The sequence below is a fragment of the Larimichthys crocea genome, chromosome X, assembly GCF_000972845.2.
Source record: "Larimichthys crocea isolate SSNF chromosome X, L_crocea_2.0, whole genome shotgun sequence".
Taxonomy (NCBI): Eukaryota; Metazoa; Chordata; class Actinopteri; family Sciaenidae; genus Larimichthys; species Larimichthys crocea.
In genome coordinates, this window is record NC_040020.1 from 7,197,226 (window position 1) to 7,215,140 (window position 17,915).

The 17,915-nt window shown below is 46.7% G+C and overlaps 1 protein-coding gene across 3 annotated transcripts in view; it reads right to left on the bottom strand.

The window, feature by feature from the left end:
* The window catches only part of ttbk1a (tau tubulin kinase 1a), a 52,472-nt gene that overhangs the window by 5,539 nt on the left and 29,018 nt on the right, over positions 1–17,915 (bottom strand). For 2 of the 3 annotated variants that reach the window (XM_019272808.2, XM_010752733.3), the window contains exons 2-14: positions 13,197–13,355; positions 12,346–12,493; positions 11,884–11,957; positions 10,995–11,135; positions 10,798–10,902; positions 9,020–9,085; positions 8,816–8,908; positions 8,601–8,726; positions 8,369–8,523; positions 7,814–8,024; positions 7,551–7,723; positions 6,777–7,117; positions 6,449–6,627 (exon numbers count right to left, since the gene is read on the bottom strand). In XM_019272808.2, the coding sequence (XP_019128353.1) occupies positions 6,449–6,627; positions 6,777–7,117; positions 7,551–7,723; positions 7,814–8,024; positions 8,369–8,523; positions 8,601–8,726; positions 8,816–8,908; positions 9,020–9,085; positions 10,798–10,902; positions 10,995–11,135; positions 11,884–11,957; positions 12,346–12,493; positions 13,197–13,304 (1,920 nt within the window). In that variant the 5' untranslated portion in view covers positions 13,305–13,355. Of the gene's footprint in view, positions 1–6,448; positions 6,628–6,776; positions 7,118–7,550; positions 7,724–7,813; positions 8,025–8,368; positions 8,524–8,600; positions 8,727–8,815; positions 8,909–9,019; positions 9,086–9,217; positions 9,473–10,797; positions 10,903–10,994; positions 11,136–11,883; positions 11,958–12,345; positions 12,494–13,196; positions 13,356–17,915 lie in introns of those variants that run through there. The other variant, XM_010752734.3, reaches the window with a different exon arrangement.

The window sequence follows — 17,915 nt, forward strand, 5'->3', positions numbered from 1 at the left end:
TGAGCTGACGGTAAAACGCCGTCGTCTGAAGTCAAACTAACCCGGCTCTTCATCATCGCTCAAGACCTGACTCATCAATTCAGCCTCGAGAACTTTGAACTTTGTGGTTGTTGATTTTTGGATCAAAGTCTGGACGTCATTAGCATCGGATGTTTGTTGACTACCCCGCCAAAATAAGACATCTGACTCTTCCCAATCTACTATTGAACAACAGGACGCACCGACACGACACTGAAACACACATTTACTAGGATAGGAGCGTGACGTTACCACGCCATCGCTCTGCTCTTTTTTATTCCTGCTCATTGTTTGTTTTTTTAAACCCTCCGTCAGATTTTTTTCTTCCCAGGATGCCTCACTTCAGATTCAGAGTTCAAGGAGCAGCTGGGAGGAAAATCAAACTGATGGTTTGATTTAAAAATGTGTAAATAAGTCTCTCCCTCTCTTTTGTTTCACTTATTGCATCTGTGTTTTGCATCCATATAGTGAGACCCCCGGCCCGGCCCGGCCCGGCCCGGCCTGACTCCCTCCCTCCGGTCCACTCAGTGATAAAGTGCAACAGTGAAGTCCAGTGATGGAAGCACGATGAAGATAAGACTGTGATCCAAACCCAACATGTCACATCGTCGTCAAGTCTTCGTTGGGTCAGCCGGGTCCAACCAAAACCAGAACCAGCATGGCCGCCTGAACCTCTCACAGCACCAACATGAAACCAAGCGAATGTCACCAAACGTCCAGGATGCAGATCGTTAAGTCTCCACACGTGGAGATAACGAGCTCTCCAGATTATGACTTAATCACCTGGAGTCTCGATCAGTGTGTCGCTCAGCTGCTCCGCCTCTGATTGGCTGGGTAAGAACTTTCTTTAGACTATTTCTCAGTCCAAGTCAGTGTATTTTTATTATTATCATTTAATTATTAATACTGTGCATGTATTGTTGTCTGTACTGTATGTATACACACATATATGTATACACACATATATTTATATAGTTTATTGCTGCTGCCAATCACAGAAACACGTCAACTCTCCGACGGACGTACAGCGTCCATCTAGTTGCTATGACTACAGCCAATCACAACTCTCCAACGTCACGCATCAGCAGACCAAGGACCGCGAGCCGACCCGGTACCTGGAGGTGAACACGTTCACACACAACCTGCTGAGGTCAGAGTACTACAGAGTACTACAGAGTACTACACACAGTACTACAGAGTACTACAGAGTACTACACAGAGTATTACAGAGTACACAGAGTACTACACAGAGTACACAGAGTACACAAAGTACTACACAGAGTACTACACAGAGTACACAGAGTACTACACAGAAGCGTTTCAGTCTGGACTGATCAAACCTTCAGGTGACACGGTATGATGTCACTTCCCATGATTCTCTATGGCTCCGAACGGCAAAACATCGTTTATAAAATGATTTTTATTAATGAATAAATAAAAAAATAAATAAAAAGCTACATTCAGCAAACGAGGAAACGAGGTCGTCACTGAAGATTTTTTCTGGTCGTCGTTTTTATAAAATGAATTTTGTGATTTCTGTTTTATCGTGACAAGAATTAATTTTTTAAACGTCGCTGTGTTTCCTTTTTTTAATGTGTGTGTGTGTGTGTGTGTGTGTGTGTGTGTGTGTGCACTTCAGGGCCTCCGTACTCGGCCCGGCACCGGAACAGTTTTTTGTTTGGACAGAGGAACTCACACTCACTTCACACACACGTTTAATGAAGCAGTTTTTTTGTTTTTTTGGGTCACGGCTTCATGAAGCGGCGGCGGCATATTGCTCGGCGGGCGGGATGATGGGAGGGGGGACAGAACGCCAAAAGAAAAACAGAAAGACTTGATCGCCGGGACGACCTGCATTCCTCGACGATCGCTCCTTCGTTATCAGGACGATAATCAGACAGATGTCGCTGCCTCCTCTTCACCTTCATCATGTCCTCCAGTCTGTGGCGTGTGCAACATCAGAGACGCTTTTTGAGTTTATTGCATGGAGGTCACCAGCTCTCCTCCTCCTCCTCCTCTCCTCCTCCTCTCCTCCTCCTCTCCTACTCTCCTCCTCCTCCTCCTCTCCTCCTCCTCTCCTACTCTCCTCCGCCTTCTTATGTTCATCTGTGTGTGTGTGTGGCAGCACAGCTGTGCTGCTGTGTGCCAGTAATATGGCTTGTTGTGGTTATTATCTGGCTTTGTGTGTGTGTGTGTGTGTGTGTGATTTTAGGATTTATTTTCAGTCAGTTTATGGAGGACGAATCAAATGAAGTTTGACAGACTTGTGTCATGTGTCGTGTGTCGTGTGTCATGTGACGCGTGTCATGTGACGTGTGTCATGTGACGCGTGTCATGTGACGTGTCCGTCTCTCAGCTGCTGTTCTTGTTCATGAGCTTGGCTAACATCTGCTGCAGCTGCGTCCTCGACACGTTCAGCACCGAGTGTCTGCTCCGCGGGCTGCCGGGCGTCGGCAGGGTGCCGGCGTGCCGGCGGCGCACCGAGGCGTTGGCGGCGGTGATGTGGGCGGGGCTGCTCTCGGCCGAGCGGCTCCTCTGGATGAAGCTGCCTCCTCCGTGGGGATACTGCTCCGTCTCCAGGGTGGAGGAGGAGAAGACGTAGGAGGCCAGCCTCCTCAGCTGATTGGGCCGTGGTTGGTGCCTGTCCTCTTCCAACTGCAAACAGACCAATCAGAGAGAGAGGAGGGCGGGGTTAGCGAGCAGAAGGCGACTCTTTGAAAATGCTTGAATAAATCTGCTCCTACGGCTACGTCCCAACACTCTGTTTGACTTCCTGCCCTCGTCTCCTCCCCCTCCATGACCGGGCGTTGGATGGGAGAGAGCTGATTGGTGCTCTCGCTCATCTAAAGCCTTCAGCTGATTGGTCAAAGGTTGCCAAGGGAGGAGCTTAAGGAGTGTTGGCGTCAATCTGGCACTCTGTCTACAGATTAACATTAAGACTTGTTAGCTGTGCGGGTTGCCAGATTGGTCAGACTAGCATCCCCCCCCAACAAAGAAGAAGGAGAAGGAGAAGGAGAAGAAGAAGAAGCAGTTTAAAAGGACACAGAGTCACCAGCACGAGCACTGCACACACTGAACTGACTCATCTACAACAGTCTGTCTGCACAGCTGACAGTCTGAGCTTCTGAAGGAAACAATGATGCAAAAGGAAACAAAGGAACAGAAAGGATGGAGAGATGGAGTCATCAGGCACACGAAACACAGACACACGACGGAGGAGTCAAAAAACAAAAAGCAAAGGAGGAGAATGTGTGAAGACAAAGGAGAAAGGAAAGAGGAGGAACAGAAACTGAGTGAGAGAACAGAGTAAAGGACTATTCCTAAACTGTGCTTACCCCGAAACATCACTTTATTTCTTCTCGTCTCGTCCCAATGGCACCCTCGCTCTTTTCTCTCCTCAGGCGAGTCAAACTCGACATACTGTGTACTTTTAAAGCGATAGGTTGGGGGGGGCAAAGGCGTCAGTAGTTATGTGGAGGAGGTGGGAGGAGGAGGAGGTGGAGGAGGAGCAGGAGGGGGAGAAAAAGAGAATGGCAGTCCTCGATGGTTGGCGGCGGAGAGCCCGAGTCTATCGGCACGAAAGCTAAAAAAAAAAAAGTGACTAAAAGACGAGCCGAGGCGTTTAAACGATGACATCAGCGATGATGTCACAGCCTGTGAACAGCAGCCACCAAGTACGGAGGAGCAAGCCGGACTTATTAGGGAATTAATTAATTAATTAATGAGTGCATGAATAAATCAAACATGAACGAACGACGGAACAAAAATGGATAAAAAAATCAAATAAAAATAAAAGAATCGATAAAAATCAGCACAGCCATGAAGAACCTGCTGAAAATGAAAAATGTGAAATAAAAAGTTCAATTCAATGATTCCACGTCCATGAGATCAGTGATTCAGACTCCCCAGAGGGTCGACCCTCCTGACTCTGGTGACCTTTGACCTTTCCACCCTAACGCCTGATCACCGGAGGAGAAGTTCTCCTGAGGATGAACCCTGCAGACACTCAATAAACCGTCAGTGCCTTCGTTAAAGGTCCAGTGTGTCGGATTTAGTTGACGACAACTGCAGCCCCCTCGCCTCTGAAACTACGAGCCGACGGAGAGACGTCATTAAATCTGACACACTGACCCTTTAAACGAGCCTTTAATTAGTCGGGTTTGTTCCTCCATAGAAGTTTATTTTTATTTATTTTGTGTTTATGTCATTTATTATTTATTTATTTATTTATATAACAGATGTTGGTTTAATATTTTATTTATTACTTTCATCTTTAATTTCACCCAGAAGTCCTAAAGGATAATATTATAATATATTCATCTAAATGATCTTCGTATGAATCAGCTGTGACAGACAACATGACGTCACACCTGTGGATCAACAATCAGGTGACACCTCTGACAGGAAGTTCATTGCAATGTTCCAGCGTTCGTACGTGAACGTGTCGCAGCGCGGTGTTACGAATAAAACTGTCGACATTAACATTATTCAGTTTGCTTCCTCATTTTTACGTGTTTCCTGTTTCACAGAGGGAGGGGCTTATTGTGGATGTTGATTGGCGTTTACAGCAGCCAATAGCACCCTCACAGTTAGCACTACCAGCTAGCGTCAGCGTCTACCTTCCAGTGACTGAACAGAACCTCTGAACCGGCAGTGTCCAGTCTAACAGTGAACACAGCGACAGAACCTCTGAACCAGCAGTGTCCGGTCTAACAGTGAACACGGCGACAGAACCTCTGAACCGGCAGTGTCCAGTCTAACAGCGAACACAGCGACAGAACCTCTGAACCGGCAGTGTCCAGTCTAACAGTGAACACAGTGACAGAACCTCTGAACCGGCAGTGTCCAGTCTAACAGCGAACACGGCAACAGAACCTCTGAACCGGCAGTGTCCAGTCTAACAGTGAACACAGCAGCCTATCAGGTGGTTTTCTTGCCGGGTTTGGATCCTGGCGTCCCGGGCTGAGTCAGTTCAGTTAGCTACATGGCTAACCACAGTTAGCGCTTCTCTGCTGATCAATGTTTACATCAAGTCATGGAAGCTAATGTTAGCAGTTAGCTATGTTAGCACTAGCTCCAAACCAGCTGGATCCTCAGTGTTAGCTGTGTTAGCTTAGCTCTCCTGGTACTTTCTTTGTAACGTTAGTCCCTGTTAGTCTCAGAGGCTGTGCTTGAACCCGGTCCGGTCCGGCTGCTGAGCCTGGTTCTGTTAGCATGCTAACGGCAGATTCAGTTAGCAGCAGTTAATTGGCGGTTAGCTGCTATGTGTCCATCATAAAGTGTGTAAATGACAGAGAGCTGAAGCTGAGCAGTCGGAGGACGTCATAACATCGTAATCATACGTTATCTAACGTAACCTTTGGTGACATCTACAGACACAAATAGACAAAGTGACAAAAATAAACAAATGTGAAATTTTTGGACGTTTTCTTTCCCCTCGTCTGAAAGAAGACACGTCATGGAAGAACAGCAGAACAAAATCAGAATTCATGAAAAGACTTATTTAGCTGTCACTGAGGTGTTCACACTTTACTCAACTCAAACTTTAAACATCTCATGGAGTTCATCTTCATCTCTGTCCTGAAGTCAGTCTATCAGATCTAAGTATCAGCTGCTGATTGAATGACTGTATGTGACAGATGTTCAGCTGCAGGACGCTGCTGCCACAAAACAGCCTGCAGCCAGACTCCTGAAGTACTCCTGAAGGCCTCCTGAAGTACTCCTGAAGTAACCTTGAAGGCCTCCTGAAGTACTCCTGAAGTACTCCTGAAGTACTCCTGAAGGCCTCCTGAAGTACTTCTGAAGGCCTCCTGAAGTACTCCTGAAGTAACCTTGAAGACCTCCTGAAGTACTCCTGAAGGCCTCCTGAAGTACTCCTGAAGGCCTCCTGAAGTACTCCTGAAGTACTCCTGAAGAACTAGTGAGTCCGTCTGCAGGTCTTCACTGTGATATGCTTAAAGGACAATTCCAGCATGAGTCCACATGTTTCAGTCAATACCTCCAAAGAAGTACTGTAGTACCTGTAGTATCTGTAGTATGAGCCTTACAGACATCTCATTGGTTGTTACAGCTGCCTGTAGGTGTCCAGGTCAGGTGACATACAGGTGTCGGTGTCATAGAAGTGTCCAGGTGTGAGTGTCATAGACCTGTCCAGGTGTGAGTGTCATAGAAGTGTCCAGGTGTGAGTGTCATAGACCTGTCCAGGTGTGAGTGTCATAGACGTGTCCAGGTGTGAGTGATGAACATGTGGCTGTGCGGTGAGTGTCGAGTGTCGTGGTTTCATGCTGGATTTGTCCTTTAAGGTGCATGTTGACGGACAGATAAAGGAGGTGGAGCAGCAGCTGCAGAGCGCCGCCCACGTCCTCATCTGGCCGCCAACGTGCCACCAGAGAGCTGAGCTCTCCTCTGATTGGTTGGCTGGGTCTCTTACCGGTCTTTGAGGTCCAGTGGGCTCCGACTCTCTCCGGCGGGGGCGTCCCGATGGCAGCGAGTGACAAGGCGACTGGGCGGGGCTACCGCCACTCCTCCTTGACGCCTCCTCCTCCGTTAGCGTTAGCATCGCTCGGCTGCTCTCCCTGGTGTGGGTCTTTGGACGAACTACAAGCTCACCTGCAGGACAACAAAATATTAATGAGTCGGAGACGACCAACTAATCGATGAAACGATTAACGACGAGAGCAGTCTAACAACAAGAAAACATTTGCTCGCTCGCTGCAGTGTACAGTGGTGAGGGTGTAGTGGGGGTGAGTAGCTCCTACCTCCAGCCCTGAGCCTCCTCCTCTCCTCCTGCTCCTCCAGTGGACGGAGCTCCTCAGGCTCCTCGTCAGTGGTTCCTGACGTGGTTGGTTGGAAGTCTCGCAGCTCCGCCTCTTTGTCGATGATCACCCACTCTTTGCTGTCAAAGTCCTCCTCCTCGGCCAGCGGGACGGAGCGGATGAAGGCGTTGCTGTGCGCCTCCTGGTCGACAGACGCCACCGACACTTCCTGGCGGCCGCTGATCTGACGGTCACCGCGGCAACCAGGGTCAACAGACAGCATCTGAGCCGGCTGGGAGGAGTAGACGTGACGAGATGGAGAGCCGAGGATGTCCATCCTAGACCTGGAGGACGTACAGAAAGACCAACATCGTTTCAATGGTAAGTCACAAATCAAGTGATGTCATGAGTCTCATCCAAGAAAGTTGATGAGGGTGAGTCCAGGTCAAGTCAAGACCAGCCCAGGTTACCTCGAGCCTTCGATGGAAAATTCAAGTCATAGGAAGATCTCAAGTCAACTGAGGTGAGTCCAGGTCAAGTCTTAAGTACATGAGAGCAAGTCCAAGTTCGGTCAAGCCCCAAAGTCCAAGTCAATAATGGTGAACCCGAGTCATAACATTCAACTTCTTCTTCAAAGTCGTCAACTCTCAGACTAGGTGGCCGTGAGATCAAGTCCAAGTCAAGTCACGTGTCTTTGGTCAGTTTCAAGTCTTTCAGATCTTCTGACTATTAAAAGGACATAATATTTGACCTGTCTCTTGCCCTCCACGGTCTCACCTTTGTCCGTAGGCGTCGACTCGGCCCTCAGCAGCAGACAAGCGGTCAGATTCGGGGCTATTGACCCGACGGTACCGTAAAGACCGCCCCTGACCCGTTGGTGACTCAGGGGCTCCACCTCGAACTGGTGACACTGGACATGCCCCTCGACCCGCCTCTTCCTCCTGAGCACCCTGAGGAGGGACATGTTTTATGGTCACAATTTTAAACTGAGCATACCGACTAACTAAGAGCTCAAACATCAAATATTCCTCCTTGCCCACCTTGTTTAGGCTGATCCTGAGTCTGTTGCGGTTGAAGTCGGTGTCCTCCCAGGTCTCTCCCGGCTCGCCAGCGTGCGGGACACCTGTCTCCCCAGGCGGTCGGCTGGGCGGCGCCGGGGGTGCGTTCTCCTGATCACTGAGATGTTCGTCCTGCAGAACATCATCTGTGTTCTCGCGCTGAAGATCTCCAGGAACCGGCGTCACGATGGCTCTGTGGACACAAGAGATTCTGATATTTAGATAATTAACTTCATAAGCCCTAAAGCATAAGCTTTTTTTTTAGCTCTGTTGACCCCTTGAGAGAGACGCAACCCTCCACCCAGTGAGCTGTCAAGGTCACTACCATCCCCCAACCACACCTTTGCTCAGGGGACCTCAACAACCTACTCGGACTCCCCAGCTTGTGGGAACAACAAGTGTTATAGAGGATTGTAAATGTCAATACTTGTCTTATTTTGGTAGTTTTGTACACGTCATGTTCATGTCTTTCTTGAGTCTTCACCAAAGAGTCAGACAGTGTCACATTTAGGGGGCGCAAAGCGGTTGGGTTCTTACCCCACCATAGCTGCAGTAGGTCGGGTGTTGTGCTGTGGTTGGGTGGAGGCACTCGTCGACAGTGTGACATCACTTCCTCCCTTCTCCCAATCGAAAGGCTCGTTCTCGGTGATGATTCGCTCCTTCATGCTGTTCTCAAACACCGACATGAGCAGCTGGAGGAAAGAAAAAGACGGATCATGAATGTGAACTGACGTCCAGTGAAACACAGTTTACTTTACGCGGTGTGTACCTGGTAGTCTGGTTTGGTGTAGTAGTCCAGGGCCAGGACGTGGTCCAGGAAGATATTAAACTCTGAAGGCATGTGTTTGAGCAGCATCCGATGGTCGTAACGCTCTTTAATCTGACCAACTTGTTCCTGGAACAGAAACAGAAAATCACTTTCAGCTCAGCCGGTTACAACGAAATGATGAAGCCAAAGATACAATCATCTCTCAACAGTCTGACCTTATCTTTGATCTTTCGCCATGGCAACTGTCCAACAGCGAACTCCACCAACATGTAAAACAATGACCACAGGTCGTCATGGCGACCCATTTCCTGAAGGAACACGACAAAAAACAAACACATCATCAGTCGCCGGGGTTACAGAGAGCAGCTGTGAGGACCAACACGGCCGCCGCTTCACGTGGACAGACAAACAGCACTGACCTTGTTTTTATGAGCGTTGACTGAAGCGTATCGGACCGTCCCTCTGAAACCTGCCACGGTCCTCGGCTGAACACAGGACGAAGCAAAGTTAGTGATCTGAAGTTAGCGTTGTCACAAATGTTTTCAGTTTAAAGTCGAATTTTTAGTTACTAATCTCGTAAAACGCTCTGAAACCTGACCGGCACAGCGTCAGCTCACCTGCACGCCGTTTCCTCACCGCTAACAGACCAAATGAAGCCGACGGTGACACGGGAGAAATGTTTGAATCTGTCACATACTCGTGTGTCAGTCTGTAATATTTGCCTAAAACGTCTCAAAGCGTCTCTGTGCTGGTCAGGTTTGATGAGGTCATCAGGTCGAGGACGTGTCGCTGATGTCGACTCTTCAGTACAAACACAAAGTGGAAACATGGATTCATGTTTCGGATGAATTCAAACCAAAATAACCAAATAATGACAGAAACATCGGGGGGGGGGGGGGGCGGGGGTCACCACTGCACGCAGCCTCCTGCTGATTGCTTATGATTGGACGGTGCTACAGAGTGTTAAACTGAACTTCAGCGGCCGGCTGGTGATGCGCCCCCCCCCCCACCCCGTCACTATAGAAACCACTCACATCCCTGGGTAACCATGGAGATGATGGAGAAACGGGAGGCATGCACGTCAAAATCATAAGTCCAAAGGAACTGTAAGAAAAACAAAAAAACAACAAGACTGAAACGTAAAACGATGAAATTAAAACAAGTCAACAGATAAAACATAAATCACTGATAAAAGAATTGATGATTGGTGATCGATACAGACTGAAACATGAAACTGTCACAATCAAAAGTAAACAAATGTCTCAATTAAATAAAAATGAAACAAACCAGAAATAATATTTAAACAATAATTATTTATATATATTTTGACCTTTTATTTAATTTATTTAAATTTTCTTCAAATGAAGTCGGCTTTGATGCACAGATCGACTATAAATACAAATAAATATCAACTTCTGTCACATTTTATAAACGAATGAATTAATAAAAGATTTGGTGAATTAAAATTGAATTCATTCATTTCAGTTTATTTACAATTTATTTTTTAGGATTTTTTGAAATAAATGATTAAATTAAATCTCACAAGAAGAAAGTAAAACAGACTGAACGTGTCCGAATCAACACGCTCTGCAAAGGATGAAGGTCATCTCATCATCATCAGACTTGAACCAGCTGTGTTCCTTCAGGTCAGAGGTCAAACACATTCGTACATGACAGAGTTCGGTCTAAGCGAACGCTACTTTTATTTTCAGCGCTTTATTTTGACATCTGACAGGAAGTGAAGTCGTCATTTGAACAGAATATTTGAACGTCTCACTCTGGATTTAAACTAATGATGTTTGACGTCATCTCATCACATGATCCTTCAGGTGGACTGATCTGAAAGACCTGACTCTGTCGGCTTCATCATTATTTAACAGAGCACGGTCGACGGGATCTGTGGTGAAACTACAAAGTTCAGAAGATGGACTACAAAAAGCTCCATCTTCGATCTTCTCCCGTGCTTCTCAAAGTGTTTGTCACATTGAGAACAGTCGCTCCACTCAGATATTAGCATGATGATTATCTTATCAACAGTAACATGATGATCTGATGTGGAGCCTGAGCGCTGCTGATACATCTGGTCATGTGACCTTACTCTGTGACTTCCTGTTTGATCAGGTGAGGTTCGGTCTGTCTCAGTTGGATCTCCGGCCGGCGGTGCTACAGCGCGGACGAAGTGGATAGAGTTTCTTACCGGTCGGACCTCTCCGGTGGTGTTGGTGTACTGTCGCGCCAGACCAAAGTCCAGCATGTAGCACTTCCTGTAGGTGGAGGGAAGTCGACCCATCGCAAAGTTAGACTGCAGGAAAAGAAGAAGACATGAAGTCCTCCAACCACAGGAGGAAACGACCACAAGACCTTTAAAGAAAAGAAAACTTGCTCCCGTCGTACCGGTTTGATGTCGCGGTGCAGGAAGCCCACTGAGTGGATGGCTTCGATGGACTCCAGGATCTGCTTCCCGAGCCGCAGGGTGGTGCTCATGGTGAAGGTTCCTCTGGGCTGACTCCTCCGCAGGTCGGCCAGGTTACGACCCTGCAGCAGCACAGTACGTTAAAACACTCATCAAATCAAATCAAATCAATCAGGTTTTATTTGTACAGCCCAAAGTCACAAAGTCCATTTTCCTCTGAGGCTTTACAATCTGTACAGGGAGTGACACCCTCTGTCCTTAGACCTTCGGTTCCAGTGAGGAAAAACTTGCCCACAAAAACCTTTAACAGGGAAAAAAGGTGGAAGAAACCTCAGGAAGAGCCACAGAGGAGGGATCCCTCTCCCAGGACGGACAGACGTGCAATAGATGTCACGTGTACAGAACAAATCAACACAAACATATTGTACAATTACAATGACTGATAAAATGACAATGAATTACAATGACTGATAAAATGACAATGAATTACAATGAATACTTGTAACACTTCGATCTACCTGCAGTTTAAATGTTAAACCTGAGACACATGGGTCTAAAGTCGGGTCTATTACATTAACAACAAACACAGCACACCGACTCTTTGGCTCGCTTTGATTCAGACACCATGACGTCTCTCAGACAGCAGGTTGGTGTGAAGCTGAAGTCCTGCTCACTTCTGAACTATCTGCTCTTCATTATTAAACGACTACAACCCCTGTTGGAGGTCAGGCATGAACCTCTTCTCCAACACGTCACTATGTGGGTACATAAGTGTTGGAATATGTCCCATTCCAACACTTTTGTCTGTAATCCTTCACAATAAAAGCCTCCTGTACCCATCAGGCTATAGTGGTGCGCCCTCTGACTCACCTGAAGTTGCATCACCACATAGTTGAATTTGTCGTTTCTCCCACAGCCAATAAACTTACAGACGTGGTTTTTACCTGGAAAATAAAAATAAAGATAACGATGAGTTTAATCAATAATCATCTCTTCACTGAACAGCAAGCTACCAGCTTGTTAAACTTAACGAACCCTGTAATTATTCTAATTAACCTTCCGTGCTCTTTCATTGGTTTCTATCTGCAGATGTTTTTCCGTGTTGCTCTGCTCTCTGCTGGACTTCTCACAGCAGGAGGTTTTATGTGGTTTCATTCAGGTGGATATCAGGTCTGTGGGCTGTGTTTGTGGCTGTGGTAGTGATAGACTTACAGAGTTAGTCAGAGTTTCTAAGTGATGCTAATTCAGCTTTTAATCAATTGTGAAGACTCAAAGTTGAACTAGACCTGCACCTGGATGTAGATGTCAGACTGTGTGTTGAAGGTGTCTCACCCTGCAGCTTCTTCAGCACCGCCACCTCCATCTTCAGCACCTGTTTGGGCTGCTGGGCCGACTCCACCTTCAGCGCCACGTTCTCCCGCGTCAGGAGGTCCAAGGCCTCGTAGATCTCCCCGAACCCACCCCCGCCGATCTTCTTCAGCTGGGAGGCAGAACAGACTCTGGATCAGTTCAGGCTGTTAATCTCAGCGTTACAAACAAGAAGAAGAATTAGCTCTGCTGCAGAGAAGTTCATCACGGATCAGCACTGAACAGCAGAGTTCAGGTAGCAGACACGTGTCAACATCACGTGTTCAGAGCAGAGTGTGGGAATCACACCTTCATGGTCTGAATGACTGCATGAATGGACATTAGGCCAGTGGAAATCTGGACTTGATGAGTGAACTCTGATGAGTCCAAATCTCAGAGTTCCGGTTCAGGCCGCCGTGTCTTTGTGATGCAGAGAAGGTTAATGGATGGTATCTACATGTGTGGTTCCCACTATGAAGCATGGAGGAGGAGGTGTGATGGTGTGGAGGTTCTGTGTTGGTGACACTGTCACATGGTTAGCACAGCATCCTACAGAGACTCTGTGGTCTGAGTTCAGTGAGACCATCATTTGATGTTTTTGTTTCCAAAATGTGTGTGTGCTGTGGGTCTATATGTATGTATGTATGCTGTGCTATAGCTCTGCGGTTCAGCGGAGACAGTACATTGATCAGTCAAGTGCAAACAGCCTGCAGGCTAAACGCTGTGATCTGATTGGCTCAGACAGGAGCTGCATTACGTAACAAAGGAAGCTCAGAGGACGACAGCATCAAACACACGTCCTCTGTACGTGTTAACCCTTTAGGTGCCCGACTCACCACTTTCCATCGGTCCTTGACCATGCAGTTTGGCGGCAGGATGTCGGCCTGCTCGGACGTCCCGTTCATGTTGGCGTTGTCCTGGAGGCCGGGGACTAGGCACTGCATCTGCCAGCCAGACAGAACACGAGCAGCTCCCAGCTTAAAAGAGCCATTTATCTGTGAGGGAGGGGGCAGAAAGAAGGGCGGGGGGGCAGAACAATCAGTGAATGAAAAACATCTCCAACCACGAGCCCTGTGCTGGCCGGTCACAGCAGTCCAATATAACAACAGGCATTAGAGATGGCTGGCTGCCATTGAAGCCATTCTTCAGCTGGATCAGGCTACAGGCCGGTGGGGGTGGAGGGGTTGGGGTTGGGGGTGTGATGGTATTTGCAGTAACTGGAGCAAATATCATGTGTGCAGAGGAAGCAGCCGGACACTCTGTTCTCATCCAGACCCGACCCGAATCACCCGAACCGGCACAACAGGCCGGAGTTTTTAAAAATTTAAACTAACAACCATCAGCATGGCACCGGATCAGGTCCAGAACCGACCCACCGAGCTCCGGGACTGAGCTCTGAACTCGCATGTTGGGACCACCTGATAATAGCTCTGTGGGTTAGCTGAGCTTAGCATGAAGCTAACTTAACGTGTGTGTGGAAACTCATCCGTCAACGACCATGGCCACGTGACCTCCATCGCCATGGTAACCATAAACACATGGTCAATGTTGTGAGTCGGTTTAGGAAGACGCACGTACGTTGTCGCGTTAAGTTACGTAACATAGCGTAATAAAAACTTAAACAGTCTTTTGGTTTGACGCGGTCACATGATCACCTGACCCCAGCTAGCTTAGCTGGTAGGCAGCTACTTGCTAGTTTCCAGTCTTCATGCTAAGCTAACCGTCTGCTGGCAGAATTATTGGTCAACTGGTTACTCACAAATATCTAATGAATATTTCTTTGAGACTGAAAGTTTTTAAATGTCTGACGTTTATTTTACAGTAAAATTCATGTTGACGTGATTTCTTTGGAACTCGTTGGATACTTCTTCTGTAGTCGCCGCTGCGCCTTCGTCTTCTTGACGGAGTCGCCATCGTCATGCAGGAAGTTGAGTACAGCCTGTCAGGCAGCGTACACTCCCACGTCGTGCACGGCTCCCAACAAGCTCCAGAAATGAAAAATGAGGTTGATGTCGGCCGTCAAGCTGAAGGAGTTTGAGTTGAGTTTGAGTCGAAGGTTAGAAAAGGAGCCTGTTGGGGAGCAAACAGCCTGGGAATGAGCTCTGCCTGAGAAGACGACCTCAGGGGGGAAACTTTGCTTTGGTAGAAGATCGCAGATCATTGAAGAAGTTTGACGAATTATTAGAGTCATTAAATCTGATTATTCTGAACTCAACAACCTCGAACATGGAACGCGGAAATAGTCATCAATACGACATCATCGAGACGACATCATCGAGACGACATCATCAAGATGACATCATCAGTATGACATCATCGATACGACATCATCGATACGACATCATCGAGATGACATCATCGATACGACATCATCGATACAACATCATCCATACGACATCATCGATACGACATCATCGAGATGACATCATCGATACAACATCATCGAGATGACATCATCAGTACGACATCATCAAGATGACATCATCAGTACGACATCATCCATACGACATCATCGAGATGACATCATCGGTACGACTTCATCGAGATGATATCATCGGTACGACATCATCGATACGACATCATCGAGATGACATCATCGGTACGACATCATCAGTACGACATCATCGAGATGACATCATCGGTACGACATCATCGGTACGACATCATCGTTACGACATCATCAGTACGACATCATTGGTACGACATCATCGGTACGACATCATCGATACGACATCATCGAGACGACATCATCGGTACGACATCGAGATGACATCATCGGTACGAACATCATCGATACGACATCATCGATTCGACATCATCGGTACGACATCGAGATGACATCATCGGTACGACATCATCGGTACGACATCATCGGTACGACATCGATACGACATCATCGGTACGACATCATCGGTAAGACATCATCGATACAACATCATCGGTACGACGTCATCGATACGACATCATCGAGACGTCATCATCGATACGACATCATCGGTATGACATCATCGAGATGACATCATCGAGATGACATCATCGAGACGACATCATCGGTACGACATCGAGATGACATCATCGGTACGACATCATCGATACGACATCATTGGTACGACATCATCGGTACGTCATCATCGGTACGTCATCATCGAGATGACATCATCGATACGACATCATCGGTACGTCATCATCGATACGACATCATTGGTACGTCATCATCGGTACGTCATCATCGAGATGACATCATCGATATGACATCATCGATTCGACATCATCGGTACGTCATCATCGGTACGACGCGTCAGCCATGAATGGTTATCAGTTTTCAGTTGATGCATGTCAGTCTCAAACATGCTGTTCTGCATGCAGTGCCACGGGCCGTCATCAGTGCATGCAGAGCTCAGGCGGACTGCAGATATAATGGAGAGTGTCCGCTGTGTTTTCCAGTCAGACCAGCTCTGATAGAGGACTGGACAGACTGGGAAGGAGGGGAGGAGGAGGCTTCTCTGCACCTGCAGTGATACAGCTGTTACACAGCAGCATCAGCACTGTCACCATCATCATCAGCAGCATCATCAACAGCGTCACTGTCAGCTGACCGGCGACCAGCAGCTGGGAGTCACTGTAACACTGGAGATGTAGTGAAACCTGCTGCAGGCCTCAACACACTGCTGAGCCGCCAATCACTGCAGAGGGCGGGACCACAGAGTTCCCTCGAAAACACTGCATCAGGCTTACACAGCAAGGGGGAGCACCCGGCCAATCAGCACCCGGCCAATCAGCACCCACACATAATTATACAGTGTAAGTCATTAGTCAGTATGATCCTCACCTGTGTACACACCTTTACCACTTTACAGTATGTTAGAGAAGAAAGTGTGTAGATTACTGTGTCACATGTAGTACTATCATCTCAGTGCTGTGTACTTCTTAATATAAAACACATCCAAATATTTGGTATCTTAAAACTTTTCGTAGAGCTTATTCTTTGTCCTGGCTCAGGTGAGTCCTGGACCATCTCTTATTATATGCTGCTATAGGACTACACTTCCCATGATGCACCAGGCTCTTCTCATGTTACTAACTTAAGTTTTTGTACGCTCTTGCCTCGTCAAGTTCATGGATTGTAGCTGCTGCTGACGTCCACTACATATATTATTATTATTATTATTATTATTATTATTATATTATGAAGTTGCTCCCTCTCCTTCAGTTCATGTCTGTCTGTAGATGTCTCATCTTAGGATGAAAACATGATTCATATTTTTAGCTGATTACACACTCATGAATTGAGATGCATGGTGAACAAACAGTGACCCGTGGGCCAAATCTGGTCCCCCAACCTAAACATTTGGACCCCTGTATTGGTTACATGTGCATTAGTATCATTTCCTGCCTTGTGATATTAACACAATAAATATGATGTATATAATAATTACAGTGTGGCTGATGATGAACCCTGCAGTGTAAACAAAGTGTCAAAGAGAGGAACCGAGGTCCAGCAAGCAGTCAGAGTGACACATCCTGACAGACACTTTCTCTACCTTCAAACCTCAGTCTGCTCTTCTTCTTCTCCTTCGTCTTCTTCTCTTCTTCTTCCATACAACACACAATCTATTACTGGGGGGGTGGGGGGGTGGGAGGGGGGGGGGGGGGTGCTCTGCCAGAAGCCGGTTTGCATCATTCCAGATTCGATCTGATGAATCAGTCAGAGCTCACCATAGTTCTGAGCTCCCGGAAAACCTGACGGCTTACAACAAATCCTGAGCGGGACAAAACCCTTCCTGTTCCTGTGTTAGCCTACAAGCCAAAACAGAGGGCACAGTTAACCAGGAGAGGAGGAAGACGACCATGACCTACACAGGGCTGTGACATCACGGGAGGGGGGCGGAGCATGGACAGCCCGTCATACACCTGGTTAAAGAACAACAGCTTCAGATCCTCAGGTCATCGTACGGCAGCGCGTGACTGCCACGACGACCAACATGAAAAGTTTACGTCATAACACGATGTTTTCATTATCGTCATAACACGATGTTTTCATTATCGTCATAACACGTTTTTATTATCGTCATAACGCGATGTTTTTATTATCGTCATAACGCGATGTTTTTATTATCGTCATAACGCGATGTTTTTATTATCGTTATAACACGATGTTTTTATTATTACACAATGTTTTCATTATCGTCATAACACGATGTTTTTATTATCGTCATAACACGATGTTTTCATTATCGTCATAACACGTTTTTATTATCGTCATAACACGATGTTTTTATTATCGTCATAACACGATGTTTTTATTATTACACAATGTTTTCATTATCGTCATAACACAATGTTTCTATTATAACTATAACACGATGTTTCTATTATTGTTATAACACGATGTTTTTATTATTGTTATAACACGATGTTTCTATTATAACTATAACACGATGTTTTTATTATTGTTATAACACAATGTTTCTATTATAACTATAACACGATGTTTCTATTATAACTATAACACGATGTTTTTATTATCGTCATAACACAATGTTTTTATTATTGTT